This window comes from Megalops cyprinoides, chromosome 8 (assembly GCF_013368585.1).
Source record: "Megalops cyprinoides isolate fMegCyp1 chromosome 8, fMegCyp1.pri, whole genome shotgun sequence".
In the NCBI taxonomy this organism is placed as follows: Eukaryota; Metazoa; Chordata; class Actinopteri; order Elopiformes; family Megalopidae; genus Megalops; species Megalops cyprinoides.
This window is the reverse complement of record NC_050590.1, coordinates 37,880,654-37,905,972: the sequence shown is the minus strand read 5'-3', so window position 1 is coordinate 37,905,972 and position 25,319 is coordinate 37,880,654. Positions and strand designations below refer to the sequence as shown.

General features: G+C 40.9%; 1 protein-coding gene across 1 annotated transcript; it reads right to left on the bottom strand.

Moving 5' to 3' along the window:
* Positions 1–12,954: 12,954 nt before the first annotated feature.
* On the bottom strand, positions 12,955–24,457 carry LOC118781786 (acyl-CoA (8-3)-desaturase-like). The gene is made up of 12 exons (XM_036534858.1): positions 23,932–24,457; positions 23,565–23,675; positions 22,232–22,429; positions 19,883–19,984; positions 18,568–18,696; positions 18,077–18,137; positions 17,242–17,318; positions 16,870–16,967; positions 16,470–16,566; positions 15,452–15,531; positions 14,911–15,036; positions 12,955–14,746 (listed from the first exon to the last, which is right to left on the bottom strand). Exons 1-12 carry the CDS (start codon positions 24,115–24,117, stop codon positions 14,695–14,697), a joined length of 1,317 nt encoding a protein of 438 aa, XP_036390751.1. The 5' UTR covers positions 24,118–24,457; the 3' UTR covers positions 12,955–14,694.
* Between the last annotated feature and the right edge of the window lie 862 nt (positions 24,458–25,319).

The following is a 25,319-nucleotide window of genomic DNA, read 5'->3' as shown; positions in this document are numbered from 1 at the left end:
TCAGCGCGGGATATCCTCTATGTTCGGGCAGAGTGTCGGTGTGACGTGCCTTCTAAAGTTCAAGCGTTTATAGCCTATCATTTTGGGGGGTCGCAAAATGATTCCCAATTTCACCAACAGAGGACACCATTTACCACATTCACGCTGTGGTGTTGAGTCTCATAAAATATATCAACGCTTTCATCAGAGAACAAGTAGGCGTGTCAGCAAGAATGAACTTTAGCCTATTCACAACATCCACTGAGAACACCATGGATAATACGGGAATCACTATAAATAGCATTAAAAGAAACATATTTTATTTTTGACTTTTTTTAATATAGCCTACATGAAATGCGTTCACATTGATGTGACCAGCTAACCATTTTAAATTTGGTAAGCATTACATCTATGAGTACATGAAAAAGTGGTTTAATTGGGTAAGCGGCAATTTTTTTTCAATAAATGTTATTGGTTTTAAATTGATCCACTTTAGGCTACATGTCGTTATCGCCAGCATATTTCACTTCACGGACCGCCTCCAACAAAGTGATTTGAAACGATCTTAATTAGTACATGATGACCGTTGTGTGTTAAAGTTATTATCTCTTAAGATGTCACTGGAGTATTTTCAATTTAGCCATTTTCATTTGAGAATTATTCAAGTTGCTGCGTAAAGGGGCAATAGACGGCCTGCAGCCGAGTCTGTTCGTAGCCTAATGAATGGGGCGAATTGTCTAAAAATGCCGCAGTTGAGAACGGAGCAGAAAACGTAAAACTCAGTTGCGTAACTCATCTACGAGAATGTTTCTACAAGTTATACATTTAAAATACTACATTTATTAACAATATTAATCTATCAATCTCTGTGCTGTAATATTACTGTTTTATCATATGTTTGCTCTTGTATTTGTTTGGATCTTGCAATTTAATCTTTCCTATCAATGTTTATATGAACTCTGGCGTAACTCCAAGAGATTCCGCTCATTCATCAGTAGGCTAATGAACCTACGAACCGCGAGCACCATGGGCAGGGATGGCCTGGTTGTTTTAGTGATATCGATTATTCATGACTGATTATGATACGCTGGGTTAACATTGACTGTTACATAAACAGTCGCTTCGTAACTCAGGAGGTGATTGGACACAGTTTATGAGGTGATTGATAATGTTAAAAGTCAAGCCAGGTGAAATTCAAGAAAGAAAACACAGGGCTGAACTCCCATAGCCTGCTTATCACCTGAACAGCTGCTTCTTGCCATCGGTATTCTGTGTCTGGTTGGCAATCCTCATTTTTGGTTTTAGTTGCTATAATAATGACATTGCGCCCAGAAGTAGTTGACATAAACAAACGAAAATGGAGGGTAATGATATGGGCTTGCTTATTTACAACATGGCAATGTGGAGTTGCGGCGCAAGTTTTATAAAAATAATGAGACAGCGTCAGAGGGGGAGGAGGCGACAATTCTGTAGAACACATCAATGGCTCCCTCTGCCACCAAACTAGCATGTTTCCTGTACGTGTGACATACACGTGAACTTTACGTGGCATCAAAAGTCAAAAAAAAAAAAAACACCTGAAATCCGATCAGAGCATTCAGACCTAAACGGCTTTGCAACAATGCGATTTGAATAGGATTTCAAACCACATACGAATGTGGTTTAAAACAGATTTGTAAAAATCGGATCTCATGTAATTTTTGGCTGTTCAGACTTGCTGCATATGATTGGATTCCAATCGGATATGCACATAAATCAGATTTGGACTGACAGTGCGAACAGCATTAGTCATGTCAGCTAATCACCGGGGTACCTCAGGGAGTGGTGCTGGCCCCCCTCCTCTTCTCACTATACACAACCTCACTGGGCCCAATCATTCAGGACATGGCTTCTCCTACCATTGCTTTGCTGATGATACCCAGCTCTACCTCTCGTTCCAACCTGTTGATCCCAAGGTCTCAGCATGGATCTCTGCTTATCTCTCAGACATCTCAGCCTCAATGAAGGAGTGCCATCTTCAGTTTATCTAACTATCTAACAGTGTTTCCCACAGGTCTGAAATATACTTGTGGTGGTAACTGGTGGAAAGGGCCGACATTACCTGCTGGCACAAAAATGATCTACTACATATGACAAACAACAAATATGTGTGACCTTTAACACAATATTTTGATTTATTGAATATTTCTATTGATTTCACGTAATATATTGTGACATGTTGGGGTAGTGGGCGGAGCATTGCCCAGCATGCTTTGCAATGGTGTTCATTTTTCCTTGTAAATAGTTCTACCTACGGTGACTGTGTCTGCATTTCCCTTTCGTGTAGTCCCCTCCTTTCCCGTCTGTGTCTGTCTATGTGTGAGCGGTCTGTGGTTGCTTAATAAATGGCTGATTAGCTAACTGCAGCAACGTGCAGCATCGATCCTTTCAAAGAACCCAGCTCACTACAGTTGGTGTCAGAAAGGGGAGGAAGAGATGACGTCCCTACATGAAGTAGAGAAGCTCATTGCCCAGCTACAGCGGGAAGGGGCACGGCTCAAAGAGCAAATGCCTCCAGTCTCAATGAGACTACCGGATGCTGACTCCCCCGCCTGATGGCCGCGCCGGACCGCGAAAGGAACGCTGGTTCCCCAACGGTGCTGCTCCACCGCGATCCCAGGCCGACTCTGCCGCCAGACCCAGCCGCACCACGGCCCTCGGGGCCAGTCACGGCCTCCCCTGCGGTTCAGCCAGGAGTCAGCCTTACAGCTTCCCCCATGGAGCCAGGAGGTTCACGCCGGGGTGCGATGAAGCTGCCACGTTACAACGGAGAGGAGCCACCAGAGACTTACCTCATTCAAGTGTGGCTGGTCTCCCAGTTTAATGCGTGGCCAACCAGCTTGTCCCTGGTGTCGTCAGCGTGTGCATCTGCACGTGAGGAATTGCCCTCACTTTGGAAGGCAAAGCGCTGCACATCCTCACGTGCAGATGCACACACTGACGACGCCAGGGACAAGCTGGTTGGCCACAGGAGGGAAGAGGGAGAGAGCCTGGGTGCCTACGCCGCTGACCTTCGCCTGTACGCCAGGCGTGAGTACCCATCCTTTGATGCCGCAACACAGGAGGAGCTCGCCCTCCACCTGCTCACGCCAAGGACTCTGTCAGCAGCCCTACTGGAAGCGGAGCGGGTCGAGCATGTGCTGTGCACGGGAGACCATCCCCCCAGCATGAGGCACCGCATACGGCAGGCGCATTGTGAAGGGAGCGACAAGGAAGAAGCCACTTGCCAGGTCTGGGTGGTGGTGCTCCATCGTGACCGTGCTCGTGTCCTACTAACCCTTGGCTCCATCCGGAGGGAAGTCAGGGTCCAAGAGCCAGCCACCGACTCCCGTTGCATCGCCAAGGGCCACCGAGGGACCTTCGCAGTGGGCTCCGCATTAGCGGTGGCTCCCCAACACCTCCAGGACTTTGTTGTCGGTTGCTGGGGACCGCAACCCACCTAGGCGGGGGCAGTGTGACATGTTGGGGTAGTGGCCATAGCATTGGCCAGCATGCTTTGCAATGGTGTTCATTTTTCCTTGTTTTCTGTGACAGCATCTGCATTTCCCTTTCATGTAGTCCCCTCCTTTCCCATCCCTGTCTGTGTGTGAGTGCTCTGTGGTTGCTTAATAAATGGCTGGTTAGCCAACTGCAGCAACGTGCAGCGTCATTTCTTCCAAAGAACCCAGCTCACTACAATATTTCACAGATCCATCCCCCCCAACCCCCCTCCGTCTACCCACATGGGAAGAGTAGGACAAATTTTTAAAATATATTAAGAATAAAACAGTCTTTAGTGTGTACAAAGATGGCACTGTTTGTCAGAGTACCTAATCTTAATCTTATATTTAGCCAGGACAACTTTGCTGCATGTTGTACAATGGTCAAATTACGTGTGCTGAATACACTCTTGAGTCTTGTAGCTACCAATGCAGCATAGTTGCCGCTTTCTTTCATAGAATACAAAGCTACTACCAAAGTCAGAGAACAAGCTGCTTACACATGACTAGCGTTGGGGCGTCAATGCATCAATGTTCATCATAGGATTGACTATTTTAAAAAGTAGAGAGCGGGAGAAATAAGGCAAAGACAGAACTGGCCACCGGTAGCAGGACTGGGACCTCCACCTGCCCCTGGTCCTGTGGGCATATAGGACAACAGTGCAGGAGTCCACTCGCTGCACCCCTGCAGCCCTCGTGTTCGCTGAACATGTATTTTAGCAAACAACAGAAAAAAGCTGTGGCAATAGTTCTGATAGTTCGCCGAAGGAGGAAAAGAGTCCGTAGAACGTGGGTTCACAAAACATTGCTGTCTTGGGATCTTTAATGTTTAAAATGTTTCGGATGTTTTACTTTTACCAAAAATTTGTTGTTAAACCATAGACATTCAATTTTGATGAAAGACATCTTCCAGATGAGCAAATGTCCTTTTAAACACCTCTTCCAGCTCTAACGGCATACATCGCATAGATGTCTTGGAGATGTATGTGTGCTTACAGAGATACTAATACACTAGCTATTGAGTTTTTTGTAGCTCTGTAATGTTAATCCTATAAACTCACGTTTGGATTTGGTACTTTGACAGAACAACTAGCTAGCTAATAACCAGGGACGTAGCAAGCTTCTGAGTATGCCGGGTATGTAGCTAATAACTATAAATTATTACAGCCAAATCTACAAAACTGGTAGCCCCATCTCGATGCTAACTTTGTGCCATGGTTTTTTTTTTTAGCGAGGTTGTGGTACCACTTCGAAGTGGTGTCATATAACTCTGAAAAGCTTGACACACAGTATATAGACTTTGATTGGATTTTTAAATTCAATGTTTATATTTGGCGCTGGTGTCGTGCTGCCCATATTCCAGTACGTCACACTGTAAAATTATTGATTACACTTGGAAAGGTCAGCAATGAGTGGTAGAATATAATCGATCATTGATGGCATTGTACTCTCGAACGGGTAAAAAAATAAAAATAAAAAATGGTAAAATGGGTCGCCAAATATACTTTGGTGGCCATTAATACACCCGCCCAAGTAAAGACTATGTGTGGGAAACACTGATCTAAAACGGAGCTCCTCGTCATTCCAACCAGCCCTTCGATTCAGCACGACATCACTGTACAGCTTGGTTCAATGACACTGACTCTGCCCAGGTCTGAAAGGAACCTGGTGGTAGTTAAACTTTATTGACCACATCTCGATGACTGCCAGATCATGCAGATTTGCTCTGTACAACATCAGGAAAATCAGGCCATACCTATCTGAATATGTTGCATAGCTCCTAGTCTAGGTCCTTGTCATCCGTTCCGTGTCAAGACTGGACTACTGCATTTACATTTACATTTAGTCATTTAGCAGACGCTTTTAACCAAAGCGACGTACAAAAGTGCAAATACTGGGCAAACAACAGGCACAAGGGCAAGATGTGTACAGGTCATACAATGCTGTGCTGAAGCTGAGCACAAGGTCAGTGTAGTGAGACAGAACTAATCTGATCTAAGGTTACATATATCGAATACAATCACTGGGAAAATAAAGTACTGCTATAATACCTAGGCAAAAACATGCTACAAATACAAGGTAAGAGATAGAGCTACAAGTATCTTAGATTTACAAGGTGAAAAATTACAAGGTCAGAATGGCAAGGGTGTCAGTCCAGGTAGAGTCTGAAGAGGTGTGTCTTCAGACCACGTCTGAAGGGTTGGAGTGAAGGAGTTGTTCTAAGGGGGTGAGGAGTTCATTCCACCACTGGGGGGCAATGATGGAAAAGAGATGTGAGGAGCGTGGGCCTTTCATTCTGTTGGTGGGAGGAGTGAGGCGGGTGCGTAGGGTAGGATGAGGTCCTGGAGGTAGGTCAGGGCAGTCCCATACTGCATCCACCCATGCACCCTTCCACCCACTACACTCTGCTACTGAACGGTATCAGCAGCACAAATGCACTTTCCAGAACTTTCTCCACTGTTGTCCCCCGATGGTGGAATGAACTTCCACATCTCATCTGTTCTGCTGAGTACCTCACTATCTTAAAGAAAGATCTGAAGACACAGCTCTTCCATGAACTCACCTGAACACCTGAAACACTACCACCTAAAGCAATTTCTTATATCATAAAATTTGTTTTCCATAAAAAAATCACTCTGTGGTTTCACGCACTTTTATCTCTACCAACTAGCTCGTACCTTGTCTGGCCAACTATTGAAATTTGGACATAATGTGCTTCTAATTTTGTTGACTCCTTATGTGGCTTTTCCTTATGTTCTAAGTCGCTTGTAAGACTTGTAAGTCGCTTTGGATAAAAGCATCCACCAAATGAATAAATGTAAATGTAAGTGTAAATGTATATTTAACCAACATGTTTTTAAAAGATTTCTGAGTAACAGTCTTTCATCTTTCAGAGAAGATAATAATAATGTAGTCTGATGTGGTCTCATTGTCCACAAGTGTAAGTCTCAGTCTCCTGTGTGGGGACACAGTGTGAAACCCAGACAGTAATGGCCTCTCATCTAGATACCTATTTCTCTGAGTTGTCTCAAGCTGGAACAAACAAGAAAGCAGCTTGTGAGATTCATGCAGTACTATTTTAATAATGTATAAATCCCTCATGTGATTTATTTCCATCTTTGTTTGCCTCATTGAAAGTGTATCCTCCCCACCTCTATGGCCTTGGGTTTGATCTAGTAGCAGACTATACATAACTTCTATTCTGGCATGATGTTTCAACCAAACCCATTTCATCTACCTTACTGTGTCTCCTTCACCACACGGTGACATTGGTCTCCTGTTAGGACCAAAGAGAAGACTGCCTTCTACTGGCCCACAGAAACCACTTCCAGCAGATACTTTGTTTTCCCAGGAAGGCTCCCATCCAAATACTCACCAAGCTCAACCCTGTTTAGCTTCAGCCATCAGACAGGAGGGAACTGCATGGTGGTTTGGCTGTTGGTCTTGGGTAACCTTATTTTTACCTCTGTGTTCACTGGATTTGCAAATTAACCCAATAGATTTTTATAAATCACACTGGCAGCGGGTCCATATCTCTACTTTCTTTAGAGGGAAAGAATAACCTTTAATACCTGTTTAGTCCTGTTTATGGCCCATTTGATTTTGATCAAAACTTTGCACCAGCTAGTCCCAGTTCTGGAGTTCAGTTTGGGGGCTAATAATATTTAACATATACTGAATGTGCTTCCTCTGAGTGCAATTCTGTTTGGCTTTGATAATCTGGAGTTAATTAGATTAGATTAGATAGTTAATTAATTAACACCATTTTTTATGTAAAGAACCATTGAGGAACACATTAGCAATCATAGTAAGGATCCCTTCTTCAACTGCACTGTCCAACCCATCTCCTTTCTCTCACAAGCATATGGAGCTCAATTACACCCTCTCCTCTCAATTATTGAACAATTTTAATGTCTTGGTTGAAGTTTCAAAATGTGAAAACTGAAATATGTTTTTAGTTAGATAAAAGAGGATATCAACTTCTCACCATATCTCTTTTTCTGACTTGTTAGCTACTTGGCTCCAGGAAGAAATCAGAGCACATTCAAGATTTGACATTTCAAGATTAGTTTAACACATTTAAAGATTAACATTTAAGACTCTGCATGGTCCAGCTTTCTCCTACATTTCAGAATGTTAATCACATACACCCCCTTGAGCAATCTCCATTTCCTTAATAGAGGTTATATAACCATCCCAGTGGTGGACAGAATATTTGAGATTTATAATTTGGCTGCAGCTAACAAAAATACAAGAATTAAAAAGAATGTAATGTTTTAAATGGTCCCAGACAATTCTTTATATTGTATTTGAATAGTTTTTGTTTGCTTTATAGATTACCTTCCCTATAATTAATGCCTATTAATTAATGTTTGCCACTGTTGTAATGGTTATCTTTATGTTGGACATGAATTATGTAAAGCATATTCTGAACCCCGCAAACTGCACTTTACAACAACATTCATCTTCTTAATATTTATTGTTATTGTTTGTAGTATTAATGTAGTAATTAATATCTCCCTTTTATGCTTACATATTGTATTGAATGACTGTGAAGTTAAAGGATGTGTATTTTTCTGTCAAAGTGGGAGTATGCATTACACCTGACACAATGTCCTGTCACAATGAACAATTTTAATACATCTTGGAAATATTCATTGTCTTTATTATTTATCATATGAAATGTTCGTTGTTGGTCAGTGTCAGTGTCAGTGTCAGTGTCAGTAGGTGTATTGGAAGGTGTATAGTTTGATAGGAAGTAAGCTTAACATTGCTTTTGAGAATGTTAAATACATGCTTTATTGCAGTGACATTTACGTATTTTATTTTTTTGTTCTTTTATATATCTTTTATTTTTTATTTTACCATCTTTTATTTAACCATGAAACTTCCACTGAGATTAGAACGTCTTTGTCATGTGGGAGGTGACAAAAATCCCACACAGAAACACAGTTGCACTTGCAGAATATACAGTACTTATTCATGACATATCATCTGTAACACTCAAACATTGGGCAGAGGGCATGTTAAAGGCCCTCTCCCTGCAACAAATTTATAACTACAACAGGTTTCATCCTGTTGTCTTCCTCAGGCAGTTCTACACATTTAGAGGCACCCTGACATAATCATATCATCTGACATCATATCTGACACTCATCTCTTTATTTTAGACTTGCTCTTCTCTTATACCACTTTCCCCAGCGAGTGTATTACTGTCACCTCACTGATCATCATCTTTAATAATTCATCCATTTGCTGCCAAGGTCAATGAAAGTGGTGGTGGTGGTGGTGGTGGGTACTAACGAAAACCAAACGTTTTTGTTTTTTTAATAGGCTATGTTTATTCAGTGCACAACTCGGACCCTCAGAGCGCATAGTTTGGGGAGTAAACTAGTCATGTGATGACTCTGTATCAGGTCTGTTCTAGCCTGGGTTTGGGGTACCTGCTGTGATTTAGATGTGCACACTGGAGCTGAGCTGGTAATACTGGTGCGTGCGCAGTAACCATTGGACCCTCCCTAAATATGTCACTTGAACTTTGATTTGTGTTGTTTTGTCGCTGTTTAACATGTCTGTACACTCTTTGCCCTTAATATGCTCCTGCTCTCTGGCTCACTTGCATGCGTGGTGACCTATACAGACATCACCAGAGTGTGCGGACAAGCGCACCACCGCAGTCATCAGATGAAACGCGAAGCCCTTCAGCACCGCGTTCTGTAGTTTGAACAGAGCATGCAGCTTTCCTTGCAGTGATTTTACTGCGGTGGTGCTGTACTGCTTACAGTGTGTTTTTATATGGCAAGATATGTAAAATTTACATTAACAAGGCCAGAAGTGAAAGAGTGTTTCACTGCACAATTTCAGCTTCTCAGTTAATCTCAATAAATGGCTCCTGTCCCTAAGTACTCATCATTACGGAATTCAAATTTGTTGCGTAAATAAAACAAACATTGTGTTTCATGTAGAATGTAGGTGGTTGCAATTTTAATGGTATATAGGCCTAACCCCACAATATACACATTTTATTCTTGCCTGGCGGATTTCGACATTCTTGCCTACTTAAAAATCATACGTAACATTAATACATATTGTATATCATCATGCAACCAAATGTCTTAATATAATTTTGCTTTATAGTAGTCTACCTGGTATCAGCTTTTGACAAAGCAGGATATACAATTATTGCATTTCACACATTGGAGGACATTGTTCTGAAATGCAGTGTATTCATTTACCCCATCTATGTAGTATTTGGTTTGTAATAATACCTGGCTTGGTAAGTAAAATCTGCCTCTAAATGGAAGGTGTACATCATCAGAATGCACCTTAGTATAATGCTATTTTCATATAAGTTTAATAATGAAACTTTCCATTTCTTTCTCTCATAAATCATAATCCTAAAACAATGTTGTGTGATTTATACGCACAAAGGGGGGCAGAACTAATTGGGATCAGGGAGTACATCTGAGAGCAAAAGAGAAGTGAAATGAATGCTGAATTAACCTTATGTCATGGAGCTTCTCGACTAAAAACGAGGGTATGAAGAATACGTGCTCAACATTTAAATAAAAAAATTCAGACAAAGGCAACCAAGAGCGTGTTGAGGTAATTTTACGATATCACAGATGGCATGATATCAAAGTACACAGCGTGTTTCCTGCTCGTCTCCAAACAGCATTCATCCGAGTGCTGGTCAGAGCCATTTTGTTCCGCTCTCTGTCTTTACATTGAGCGCCTTTATGGTTTTATTATTTTATTAGCTCGGTAATACTTTGTGCCAGTGTTGTTCGCGTCAGGTTTGATGCTTCGACCATTTCAATGTCCTGAAAATGATAACCCCCAACTTTTAATTAATGTTTGAAAGACCATAAACCGATAGCTCAGTCGCTACTACGTCAATCTACCCAAAGGACAGTCTGCACGGTAAAATCACATGGAACTGTTGATTTGTCATCATAGTTTTTTGTTTCTTTTAGCTGTTAAATTCAACACCAACTTTTCTACTTCCTAACTGAAGGAGTTTAACTGTAGACGGGCACACCTAGTAAAACTATTCAGGAATGACATCAAATTTGCCCTAAATTTGCATTTTCAGGTTTTAATCAGCTCATTTTATTTTTTTTCTACAAAGAAAGTGTTTCAACATACTAGTTTTGTGTTCTGAACCCCCAATGCAGGGTTTTAAAAGTGATAAATAGTGTCAGCCATAGCTTTATGTCCAAAAATATTTTGAACTGAAAATGAAGTATGGAATACCAGTTTTGGTGTATGCAGCCTGTACGTTTCAAGGTTTTCAAAGTTGCAGTTGCAAGATTCACATGACTGTAAAATATTCACATATCTTTTGTACATGTATGCCATATTGCAGAGTGAAATTCAATGTAAAATACAACCATGTTTTGAAGCACTGCTTTTAGATAAAGGTCAACTTATGTGCATGTGCAACACATATGAGCTGCTGGTCATCAGGGTTCCCTTTCTGATGGGCTCCTCCCACTTTTGCAAGTTTGTGGTTCAAAGAGAGCCCTTGAGGTCAGTTGGGTTGGTGAAACAGCCAGTCCCGTTGCAGTCCAGGTCTAACTACATGACGCCCTGCCCACCTTCGTAGGCAGAGGGGGTTCTCCCCAGTTGCACCTTTGTGCCTCCCACTCCATTTCACTCATGACATAATTATCATAATCATTATTATGAGGATCAAGTTTATTGGTAAAAATGGTGTGGCGCTGTCACTGCTTTCCTCTTGGAGTTTGTGTAGAGTAGGGTATTCCATTAGCAGCCAGGAGGATAAATGCAATCAACCATCAGCCTCCTGTTGACTCTTTACCACTTATAATTCACTCTAACGTTAAAGCTCTTAACAAGGTCACTGGGGGTATGATTGAGTAATGCTACTTGTTGTAGAGGTGATTATAGGAGATACTTGATAGTTCAGGTGGATATAGCCTTTGCCACGGGGTGTCGGTTAGAACATAATGAGGAGGCAGGATGACAGTCTCTTTTCTTTAATAAAAGGAATTTGCATCTGACATGGGAGGAAATTAAAACAGCACAGTAACACATGGGCACTCTTTCTGGTAATGCCACAGGGAGACTGTAGAGTATTTTGTCTGCAAATGAAACAGTCAAGTGTAATATGGATTACTTCAAGAAACATGCTGCTTATTACAAGAAATATACTTTAAACATATTTATACATGGTTTCTAAAGTGGTGGTAGCGTTCTGTTAACATGCACTACGTGGCTACCGATTACAATATAAACTATGTAACAGCAGCGCCACCGTTCAACTGCACATTTATTTAGAGAAGCACTGAATCATACACAATAACAGTATGCAGCATACAACCGCGACTGCTACCAACTTAATATAACAGAGACGGTATTTAGCAAATTAACACAACACAGTTTGTGTACTAACATGCACGGCGGTAACATATAAACTATAGGATATACAAATATTCACGTATAATTACAGGCACACGATCAGTATTTACATAAACATAAACAGCGCGAATATAGCATTGCTAAATAAAGGAAAAGTGCGTCGATTAACTAGAAAACCCAACATTAACAATACGAATTAGTGTACCGAGAAGTAAGAAACAATCTTACATTAATCAACGACGCACACTTGTTGCGAATGGAGGCTGCTTTTCTGGACTGCTGCGGAGCGCGGTGCAACTAGCTGGCGTGTTTCTTCTTCCTATCTCGTCGGGTCTTGTACGTCAGAAGTATGAAACTTGGCGCTTGCGCAGAGCCTTTCGTACACTACTACTACCTTTTTCCTTTAGTTTAGTTTCCTAATTGGTACATGGACATGAAATGTTGTTTTCAGTATTGTTTTTAAAAAATAATACCTTATGTAAATGGATCATTTTACCACACAGGAGACACACTTGGAAGTCAATGATAAAACTGTGTCCTAAATGGGATGAATGATAGCTATGCATTTTTAAGAATATGCACTACATGTTTCACAATGTATTGCTTATTCTGGCAGTCTTGTCAACAGAAAGTGGGAAGTGTCCAGCCCACAGGCACAAGGTCTCTGGTGAAAAATTTAGGAGAGACCCATTTCTTGTCTGGTAACAAATTGATGAAGGGATGGATGAATTTCTTTTCAGAGGTGTGTGTGTGTGTGTGTGTGTGTGTGTGTGTGTGTGTGTGTGTGTGTGTGTGTGTGAGAGAGAGAGAGAGAGAGAGAGAGAGAGAGAGATTCATATGTAGGATGGCCAAAAGAAAAAAGAGACAAAGAAAAGAAATCATGAGCAGACCTGACTTATGCTCAATATCTGAAATGACTTTATTGGATTTGGCAGTAGTCGTTTTAGATTTGGTATTAATAGGATTCAATGACTGATTTTATATTTCGTATTTGATTCATATAATAAGTAGAGGGAGACTCATGTTAAAAATATATCAAATGACTTAATATTATTTCAGTTTCATTTTTCTTCATTTGTCCCATTTAAAGTCAACTTTATTATTTCACATCTGTGCACTATGCACATCTGCTGTTTTGAGGTCTAAACATGTAATGCTATTACTCCACAACATCCATTTCTGCTATACCCATTGCCATTATTGTCTTCACCTCACAGTTGGTAGACTGATAGCAACTGCCATTGTACCCTACTGTCAGTCTAGGGTATCCCAGTCTGACAGAGAACACCACAGTGCTATTCCCAGCATTCACTGTGCTACATCCAACATTACTGCACTTAACCCAGTGTTCTCTGAGCCAGACCCAATACTATAGTGGGTTATATATACCCCACTTGAGCGTATACCTGGCCAAATATTATGTCCAACATGCAGCAGAAATTAATTCAGGAATCACACTCGCACCCACATTCCACTTAAAGCTGCATTTACATCCCTACTTCTGTTGGAGGGCAATGGTAGAATGTGTGAGAGTTTAACAGTGCTAATATTGTAAACATAATTTTCACAAAAATCCAACTACCCAAGGGGGAAAAACAGCAATGGCACATCAGCAAGGACACTTACAGTTTTAAATTAACTTTGGCAGCAAATCATTTTACAAAACTGGAAAAAATCTATTGGATATTTCCACTGGTGTGCATCTGTATCAGTAAAAGAATCCTGTATAAACCTGGAGATCTAATGTCAGTCTGTGGCACTCAATGCCCTTGTATTTACTAGCTACAAAACTCAACTACAGCACAATTACAAAACAGAATTACAGGAAAAATACTTTATCTCCAGATTTGTAAAGTGTGTTTGATGTTCTTTAGTCAGTTGGCTATAAGTGTTTTGCACTATAGGTGCATCGTCCTGGAAAAGTCCCAAGGTCTGAAAGGCATGAAAGGGGCATGTTGTTTGAGCCAGCTGAATATCTTAATCTTGTCCAACAGAATGAGAAATTGGACAGATTAAGGGAAACTATGGAATTGGAAGTAATTAGAGATCATAGAAAGGTTGTCTGGGATTCAGGAACCAGTCAGGGTTAAGGTTAGGTTAAAACTGAATCAGGTATCATAGAATGTCAGGCTCAAATCAGGGATTGGATAGGGTCAACTCAGGAGTCTCTGATCCCCGATTCAGCTCAGACGTGGTACGATTCCTGAGTCAACCCTGTCCTGAGTCAACCCCCAACAGCATTGACTCAGGAATTGTGCAAGATCTAAGCTGAATCGGGATCAGAGAATATTGGAACTATGTTGAGTCTGTCCTTCTCATTATTGTGTTTATGTGCACGCAGCCATTTGTATTACAAGCCACAGGAACTGGTTAAATGATGGGACAAATCCCAATATGCAAGCTCACCACTTCATAATTGGCACAGAACACAGGCACACATGGCATTATACCAACCCCCCAAGTTTACTCATTAAATACTAAAAATACTCTTTAGGAATGCTGTCCTTGCTGGACTAATATAGTAATGGGACAGAGTGCTAGCTGTGACCTCTCATGAGGTAGTATCCTGGCCTCTGTGATTTTAAGCAATCCAACCCACAGAAAACCATGTGGAATGGGCACTGTGGTTCATCATATTCAGTCTCTTGGTCTTGAGGGTGTGGGGTGTTGGTGGTCTAGTTCGTTGATTGGTATGTTGATTTGGAATCTCAGGGGCAGTTTCTATTATGATTGTCATTTTGAAAAGGCACATTTTTCATATGTCCTTCTTCTAAGGGGAAGAGTTGGTCATTTGGAGAAATCATGTGATTTCTCACTTATGCAAGTAAGCATCAAGCCAGAGTTCTCCAGAGGACTTCAGAGATCTGTGGGAGAAAAAAAGATGTTAACTATTGGATGATAAACTTACACACATTTAGGAATTTCAAGCTTGCACTATTATTGGAATTTTTAAAACCGACTTTTAAACTGACCGATTCCCTCATACTTATGCACACACAGACACTACTGGAAATGCACGCACACTCACCGGACGATGTCAGCAAAGGCAGTGTGGAGACTTTTGCACTGGTACTGAAGCCCGTGTTTTTGACAGAGTGAGCGCACCAATGGAGAGACTGCATGGTAGTTGTGTCTGGGCATGGTGGGGAAGAGACTGACACACAGAGAGAGATGCACACAACAGAGAATTCAGTCTGTTATCATGGAGGCACTGAGAAGGAAAGCCCTTAATTAGGATACATTTGGATGAACTGAAAAACAGACTGATTTACAAGCCAAAAGTACACAGCTGTATTTATGCATTGATGCATTTTCTATTTAATAAAAAAGTATTTCATCACCAATTCAACATTTCCATCCACATTTTTCATTTAGCAGACATTCTTTTCCAGAAGTTGTTGAGAGATGACCTCTATGTAGTTGGTGATATGAGGTATTAATGGTAAACTGTTAAAGGGTGTTAGTGATGAAATATTTAGAGACAGCTTGTTTTTCTTGAGAAATGCACATTTACTGATCTTAATGGTGTATGAGTTGATTCATATGTTTGGCACAACAGTAAGACTCACTGGTGTTCAATCTGGAAGTTGAGGTGCCCGGTGAACCAATCGTTGAAGAGGGACTGCTCCACATTACAGGTAGCCTCAACCTATCAAAGAGTGGAGAAGAACAGATTGGATTTTTCAACATGAAGACCCTCTCAGCCAATCAGATTGTGGCTCAGTACATTTTGGCTTTAAGAGTACAAAGATGAATTAAATAATATTTTGCTGTCAGCTAGCAGCAAAATCTCTTGACTTCCACAGGAAGACTGTAGATAAACAGTTAACTTCTGGATTCATCAGACATTTGTCAAGCCTGATTTAGACTCTTGCTCATGTATAACTTTCTTGAAAAAAAAAAAGGTATAGCAGTTTACACTATAACTGTATTGATATGCTGCTTGAATAAAACATTGCTTATTTGCTTAGTTAAAGCCCATATCCATTGTGACCTTCAGGGCAGAGGTGACATGTCTCCGATTCATTTGTATGGAAATGTACATTCACATACTGAAGTAATTCATGTTAAGTATCTTGCTCATGAGTAAAATGGCCGTGCAGATTTGGACCTGTTTCTTCTGATGTGAGCCCTAATTAACCAATCACTACTGCCATCCCCAGGCTGCACTGTCAGACAATTTAAACAGTGGACCAAATGAGGTTTTTGGTTGCACACAAGAACATAGTCTTGCAGGTATGAGAGGAACATATTCATACTCCAGTGTGAACCATACAAAAAATATATATTGAGAATATATTTTAGAGAGTATATTTTTTCGCTCAGCCAATATATTTACAAAATATACTTTTGCTATTTTGGAATATTGCAATATATTTGTTTTGCATTAATATATTTTAAATGTATTTACAATATACTCGGGCTGAAAAACATATTTCTCAATATATTCCAATATGTTTCATTTTCCCACGGGGATGCATGGAATGTCTGTGGACACTAACCCCTGTGAGGGCAGAACTAGAATGACAGAGAGGGTGGGGTGGGGGGGGGGGGGGGGATGACTGATTGAATGGCTCAATGAGATACCTGCATTGTGAGCCAGTCTTTGTTCTGGTCCCGGTCAATGTGCATAGGGATGTGGTTCATCTGGGTGACCCACACAAACCAGTTACTCTCCAGAAACCTGAAACACATACACATGCACGCACACACACATGCACGCACACACACACAAGCATGCACACACACAGACGGTTAAATGATGACCATAATTACAATGAAGTAAACACTGTAAGACTACATTGTAAAAGATAGTGCCATATACTGCACTGACTGTTACTGCAGTATCTCTTGCCTTCAACAAGCTGTTAGTAAGCTGTACCCAAGAATCACCAAGCTACAGCATACATAACAGTCTGTGTGCTGTACTGCCCTGTCCCTGTGCTGTGCCATACTGTCTGTGTTCTGCCTTGTTGTAGTACTGTACCTGACAAGGAAGAAGAGCATGATGAATGAAGGCAGGCTGAGCAAAGGCAAGTAACACACAGTAAATCGCACATAGAATGACATCATCCATGCCAGGTCCTACAGAGACAGAGATCAGCACAAATAAGGAGGAGACTTAAGTACCTACAAAAGACAATCAGTACCATCACAGCTCTCATAAACTGACAACACTTTATTACATACATACACACATATATATAGACAGACATAGACAGATATGGAAAATTAATTTGTCAGATAGATTACCATCAATCTCAATTACTTGATTGATTCAACCACTAATACTCTTTTTTTGATGTTGCATCTTGTTTACAATTACGCACAGCCATGATACACAGACAGACAGACATACCTGCCACTGATGGCGCTTTATTGTGAAGTAGAAAATGTACCACTGGAAATAGAGGGGGATGAGAGCTGGGGGGCCCACTAGAGAGAAGGGAAAAGGGAGAAGGGAGAAACAGAGAGGCTCTTGAATTGCCCAATGGGAGGAATAGATACATAGAACTATTAAAAACACAATAAATGATTCTCACTCACATTTTACTATCGAAGAACAAAACATAGCAATTTATTTTTTAAGCAGGACATAATGGCTGACACACAGTCATTTCCTGAAGCCACATCAATTCAGATCAAAGGAAGTGAAACACAAAGGAGGGTCCTTTAATTTTTTCAAAACATAGGACCAGAAGCAATGGCCATTCAGCCCAGCTAGGCTTGTCACTCTGCCTGTAATCTACAGTGTACTACTATTAGTATTTGAACAGTTTGATGAATGTATTTGTATTATTATACATTCATGATTTATGATTGGTATCAACTGTAATATTTCTGTGCACACTCAAGCAATGCTATTGTAATGCCAATGAAGATTACAGAGAGAGAGAATATATTGGTAAACCAGAAAAAACCCAAAAACCAAACACATACACATACACACACACACACACACACACATTATATTCTTTAACTGTGAATTCAGAGAGTCAGTGCTGCATTGTTGATTACGTTATTGTGCCTCTGATTGTTTGGTCACTGCTGGGTCAGTACAGACATTTCTGATTGGAAAGCAGAGAGAAAGGAGTGTAACAGAGATATGCAGCTTCATGGAGTCAGAAAAGGTGGGAGAGAGGGTGAAGGGAGAGAGGGAAGAAGAGAACCAGGGAAGGTTAAAAAAGACTCACAGAAGAAGAAATACTTGTGCTGATGCTGGTAGGGCATATATTTCTTCTTCTGTATTCCTAGCTAAGAAAAATAAGGGAATAAGTTATTTTATAATAAATAGTTTACCATTTGCACTATAAAAATTCTCATATATTGAAATACACATCTATGTGTACCAAAAGTCAAACCTGTACTCTACATAGAGTAACCATATTCAGACATATACCTGTATAACTATAACATATTCAAACATTCTATTCCTGTTGGTAAACGTTTGTCCCTTCCAAATGTTGCTTCCAAAAGTACAGTCAACATAAAATCAGTTGCATTACATCAATGACATAAATGAACAAATTGGTCCTCACAGTGCTATAACACAATTCACAAAATGGACACACAGCACCTTTGCAGATCCGATGCCAAAATCAGTGGCAAATGCAAAAAATAGGTGGAAACTCTATGAATGTGATTCTGTCTCTGCCCTCACTGTTGGTAAGATAGCAGGCCTGACCTCAATGGACAGCCTGGTGCCCAGGGTGAAAAGCAGGGGGTGCATGTTCACATCGGGGTCTTTCCGGTGGCAGTTTGGCTTGGCGTGGTGTTGAAAGTGCAGATGATTCCACCAGCTCGCTGGTGCCCCCTGCAGGACAAACAACCATGGCCGTTTACTGACAAAAGAAATGGACTGGATTGTTTTTTCCCTCTGTAAGTGGTATTGTCCAAGGTATCTTAGACTTCTTGTAATGGAACAGATTCAGCAGATTCCATTTCCCACAGATTACCTGTGAGCCTTCACTCCAGCTGCACATGCATGCAGAGCCACTACAGAATGCTTGCATATGGAGCAGTGCCCATATTGACCGACGGAGGGATTTGTGTCATTTTCACCTTTGCTCTTGGTCTCAAGGGCTACACACAGCTCTAAAGAGTTAGCTGACCTTCAAAAAAAAAAAAAAAAAAACAGTAACAAAAGTTGGGCTCTCTCCAGAATGGTGAGATCTACTTAGGACTTTTACTATGGCAACACACCCAGGAACAACGAACCTTTACCATAGCAGATTCAAAAATTAGCCTTCTGTCATTGCATGTGCTAATTCACAGTGCTAGGACCAATCAAATTGCATACTCCCATCCCTGCAAAAATTGGATAAGGAAAATGTATCATACTCAGAGCTGGAGGAACAACAGCAAGAGTTCATTCTGGTGTATTAAAGGTATTACATGAAATAGTAAACAAATGCATAACTACTAAAAATACCCAAAGAATTATTATTTTATAATAATTTTTATTATTTTAAAAAGGAGCCATTGTGTTACTGTGTATTTACATCATTGCATTTTAATGGACTGGAAACTTACTGGCAGATTGTGATATTTTACCCTGGATTTCTTTTTAATATATTCTTAATGTATTTGAGCTCCTCATGTCTTTCTGTCAAGATTTACTGTTCACACTGATTGATAAATGTGCACACTTGCCATTCTTACCTGCTTCCTATTATTTATTTATTTTTCTGTAATTGGAACTTATGTCTATGTAAGTATTTGATGTGTACACTCACTCAGCTTGATTTGACAAGCCAGGTTGGAGTGTGCTTAGTCAACTGAATTTGTTTTTAAACTGTTGTTTTTAAAGGGCATTATCCAGCTAATCTGAGGAGGACTAATGTATCCAAAAACAGGGAACTATAACAGATAATGATTTGTTAATCCCTCAGTATGAACCACCTTCAACCCCCCCCCCCCACACACACACACACTCACACACACACACACACACACACACACGCACGCACATAACCCTCTCACCCCCTTCACCCCTTCACCTTAAGATGTCCAATCACAAAACGATGCAACCAGTGATTCCAGCGAGACGTCTCAAAAACAGACAGGTGACCAAAGTCATGCTGGAGCCAGCCAGCCTGGGCCTGGGAGGGAGAGAGATAAAATAAGTGTCTCCCAAAGAGAGAGGGAAAGAAATACAGAATGTGTATCTCTGAGAGAGTGCGGTATGGGAAGAGTGTCCCTAAAAGGGACACTCTTCCCAAAAATGTGTTTCTGGGAATCAGAGAGGTAATGTATCAGTTCTTGGAAGCATACCCTATTAGAGGCACTGCCAGTGCATAAATGTTGTTTTCTGAATTAATGTGAATTTCAGTGCACACATGTATTCATATATGAGAATATATGTGGATCAGTGTGACCAGTTGGGAATGTGGATCAGTGTTTACATTTTTGCTTATGGGTTAATGAGGCTACATGGAGAATGGTGTATCAGCGATTTGTGTTGTGGATCAGCTTGTGAAGTGAACTTTGGAAGGCCTAACTGCTTTAAGTATCAAGCTACATCTCCTGTATCTGGTAGCACTGAAGTAAAAGCACATGCACTTCATAAACATTCCCGCAGCCATCAACTCTTTTACCCAGCACAAGTCATACAGTGTAATACAGAGAAAAAAGTGCCTGCCTGGAGGACCCTGGCCAGCGTAAGGCCACCCTGACCTGACAGGATGAAGTGTGGGCTTGGTAAAGTCTGGACCATAGAGCTACGCTTAAAATGTGCCTGTTTACTGACAGATGCACTCTTGCTATACAGCAAGCAAACCTATGATGGTTATTTTCTGATGATATTGGTGGTTAGCATGTTTGTTCATATGGTTTATGGTTGCACATTTAAACTGCATTTTGAACTGCAGATATCGTTTGCTTGTGGTCTTGTGGAAATACTGACCTCTTACCGAATAACCAGTGCTGCAGTGTTGTGCATGTGATATGAAACAAACCCCAGGCCTGATTTCCTTTAACCCTCTCTTAGGTGCCTCACGTGCATGCTGTGAACATCATACCACTTCTACAGGTGGGTTTGGTATCTCATCTGGAAGCTTGTTGTAAATGTGTTCTTTTTTTACTACAAAACATACTACAAATACATATTGAAGCCATGTCTCACACAAGCCAGCTTCACAGCCACATTGGGAGTAATATTGAAAATCAGCTTCACAGCAAATTGTAAGGGATATTAAAAGAAGGGCCATGGTTTAGAAGCATTCTCCCACACTAGATGGGATATGGGTGATATCAACTCTGGCAAATGAATGCCAGCTTTTTATAGCTCTTAAAATTGTCTGTTTATATGCAGCTTGTAGTTACTTCTGCGTGCAGTTCCTTAGACAGTACACTTAGATGTTGACTAGCAATGTGTCTTTTATCTTGGATATGTCTCATTGAATGTAATTAAACATGGCACAAACAACAAGTTCATTCCAACCTTATATTGAAAATTCATTCAGAAGACAGGTTTCATCCAAGTGAATGAGTTTACATCAACCATTAGTAGGCCACAGATAACTTAAATATTAATGCTAAATATTTTACATGCTTGTGTTGCATTTAGAGCTTCATCTCATACAGGCTGTATAACCTGTCACCCATAAAATCCAGCAAGTAATGATGGCGTGACATTCTGCCCTCAGTTTAGGACACTATAAATTGCAGTTACATTTTAAAAATTACATACATTTACCTGCAGATTCTCCACTGGGTTTCACAGTATCATCATGGTGTTACTTACTTGCTAATTTACCTATATGCACCTGTTTGTTAAGTCAAGATGTGACAGAGATAATTGTAAAGGTACTGTGGACTACAGCTTGTAATCACCATGTAAAATGCATTTTAAAGACATGCGTGTAATTCCAAGCACATTTATTTTATGTGTGATCAGATTCTAGCTTCTTCTCTGGTATTTCCCATTATGACACTGTAACATATTTTATGAATCCCTTTTTTGCATGTGGATCTGGGCCAGGGTGGGTGCTATCCATTGTTCTTCAAGATGTGCACATGACTACCTTTGGGTGTTTCTTTTGAGTGTCTGCAAAGTTAGCTGTTTTGCATTAACTAGTCTTATGAAGTTCACACTGATTATGATTACATTGAACCCACAGTTTATACATTGTACACATCATCCCTCAATGTTTCAGATCAGTGACTACAGCACAGTCAGTCAATCAACATGGTAATGATTGTAAGAATTCCTTAGCATGTCAGAGTGGTTGTCAGTATGTCAGAGTGAAGATCAGCATGATAGTGTGGGCAGCGTCCCACCCTGCAAACATAAGTGTATGGTTCACTGCCCCCATGTGGTGGCAGTGGGTGGTGGGGGTGGCTCTCACCTGCACAGTGGCCAACAGAACAGCGGTGATGAGGAAGGGCCCCCAGTGGGTGCCTCCCAGGTGCAGGGTGAGCCAGGCAGCCAGATCCAGCAGCAGGATGTGCAGCAGAGTCCCAGCAAAGAAGAGTGGGCGTGGCCGCAGCAGGCCCAGATTCTCCACCACATCAAGCAGCTGGCGGAAATCCTCCACCACCGCTGCCTGGAGACAGAAGCAGAGCTTAGTACATATAAGACCTATAAAAACCTGAGAGTTTGGCCATTTTTGGCATTCTTAATACAAACGGACTAAAATACATTTTTTAAAATACATGCTGTGGACATTCACAATGAATATCAAACTTTTTCTTCTATTTGCAATGCAGTACCATCATATTTCTGTCCAAGTTTGATGCCAATTACTATAACATTTTAATCCAAATATCACTAGGCATGAAGTATCATTAGACTGGACTTCTGCCATAGTCAGTTATTCTTGCAACATTCTTTTTTAACATCAACAGAGTTACTGCAACTGCACCAGCAACAGCCAGGCTGCCAATCTCCCAGCTCAACACTGCTGCATTGAAAATCACACCTGGACATATCCTCTTTGAACACACACTCACTCCTTGCATTTTATGTTTTGTGCAATTTTGATTTCTGACATAACAGTTTGTTTTACATTTTTCCCTCAAGACATATGTTCCAATATTTTTCTTTTCCTCAGCTTAGCTTCTAAGTAGAAAGCAAAGAAAGTTTTATATGCATTCCCTGAGACTATCATGGCGAATTGTAAATGTGCCGTCATCAGTTAGGAGACTCTAATGAATGATGCTCAACAGAATGTGATTTTGATGTGAGCATTACACTTTGGCAGTGTTGTTAATATTAAATTTCTTCTTCTTCATTTATCTGCATTTACGTGTTGTAACAAGCCATAATAGAATAGTACTCAGGAACAAGTTAGGCAACACTTAGAGTATAATCTTGCACTGTAGGAATGTGCTGAAGCTTAGGCTGAATACAAACAGATTAGCACTGTGCCCACTGATGCCACAGCTCAACTATTAAAGAGATGCCACCATAGCGTAGCTTCAAACTTGGGATCTGGTTCCATGTCCAATGGCTATTATATTTAACAGAAGACTGAGACTTAGAAACAGTGTTTAAACAACAGTGGTACAATGAGTGTGTGTGTGTGTGTGTGTGTATGTGTATGTGTAGAGAGGGAGAGAGATAAAGAGAAATTGTACATTCTGTAAAATATGCTTACGAAATACTAATGTATGTATGGTCAATCAAGCATACTTGAATTTTAATTTGACTTTCAGAGAGATAAGTATTAACACACTAACATCCTTGCTGGGCTCCTGGCTGGGTTCCTGGGGACACAGTTCTCCAATCAGCAGTGGTTTCAAGTGGCGACGGACAAATTGGCGATCAATATGGAATGCAGTGAAGGCATCCTAAAGAACAGACAAAAGGAGTCAGAGAGATGGTTACCACAAGTCAAGAAATAATGGGGTTTCAATAACGCTAAAAACAATAAGTCACCACACTTTTCACTAATTGCTGTGTCATGAAAACGCATGAATCAGTTTACCTTAAATGCTCCCACTAATTGTCTATCAATTTGTATTACTAAAAACAGTGCCACCCTAAGAACTGCTTCCGTTGTTACAGATGGCACAAACGGCTTTTCCTTAAAATGACGCCGCTGACCGTAGCATCCTGGCCGGCATAGTGAGCGATGAGCCTCGATCCTCCTGGGTGTCGCCATCGAAAGCGGGTGATGTCATACACCCGTCTGTCAATCACTAGCCAGCTTTGCTCGCGCCCACTGCCATGGTCTTGGATATCACGCCAGGTGAACTGGCGGAGGGAAGGCAGCATCTCGGCGCATCCCATCGAGGCGGTCCGAATCAATGCCCAGCGCCCAAATTCTCAGAAAATCGAATCAATTACCAAACAAGTGATTACACGATTTCAGATGAACTGAATTATTCACTATGCACTTTTAACAGCTATGTGACATGTGTGTTTTTAGAATGTTTCCCCTGCGTATATTACGATCGTATGTCAGCATCTAATCTAGCTGCCTCTGTTAGATTCAGTAAAGTCTGGGCCACTCTCGCTGCCCAATCTCTCTTCCTCTCACTCTGTGTGGTTCATCCCTTTCAGCACCAAATAACTGTGGACTGCGCCTATGATGAGAACAACGCCCATTCACACAGCCAACCCTGTTCATTGGCGCACCCTATTGCCACTCATCTTGCAGCTCTGCAGCCGATTCATTCCTTCCGTGCAGCTGACCGTGCCGTGTAATGCCGTTCCAAGCGCCTGATACCCCCCTCAGAGCTGTGAAGGTGAATTTAAAGGAACAGTATCAGGCACTGCAGCCAAGCACGACCATTGTCCCACTGAAAATCTAAACCATTAATTTAAAGCCATTAACAGAAAGAAAGAAAGAAACATGGAAAGAAGGGAAGACTGTCTCCAATGGCAGTAGAGTATCAATTACTACACAATGTTACCACGAGAATATTGCTATGACTATTAGAAAATCACTTTTTGGGAATTACCATGCCGCCCCCATCCCCCGTTTAACTGTAGCAGATTAATTTCCACGGAGCCTAGGAATTTCCAGACTGTTCTGATCACCGTCAATACGCTCTGTTCATTTCTGTCCTCTCTCACAGCAGACATCGTTCCATCCCATCCTCGAAAGATAAAAAGTCTGGCTGTCAGAATTCTGGGACACAAAGGCCATAGAATAATATTATTACAATACATGTATAGTCATAGACGCTGAGACAACACGGATAATAAAATATAAAGCCATAGTCACGTTTCAAACCGATTCACACCTCTAAATATTTACAGTCGTGTTTTAATGGTGTATTTTAGTGAAACTATTGAGCTGTGATGGCACTTTATGCATAAACGTTGCTAAACCAGATTATTTGTGTTTTATAAATTAAAACTACCTTATGCTTTATATTAATTTATTACCAGGTAAAATTAGTGTTAATGTGTTTTCTGGGAAAAGACGGTGAACACATGGCCTAGCACGTAAAGGGTAAATAATTTACCAAGCATCTTAATTCAGC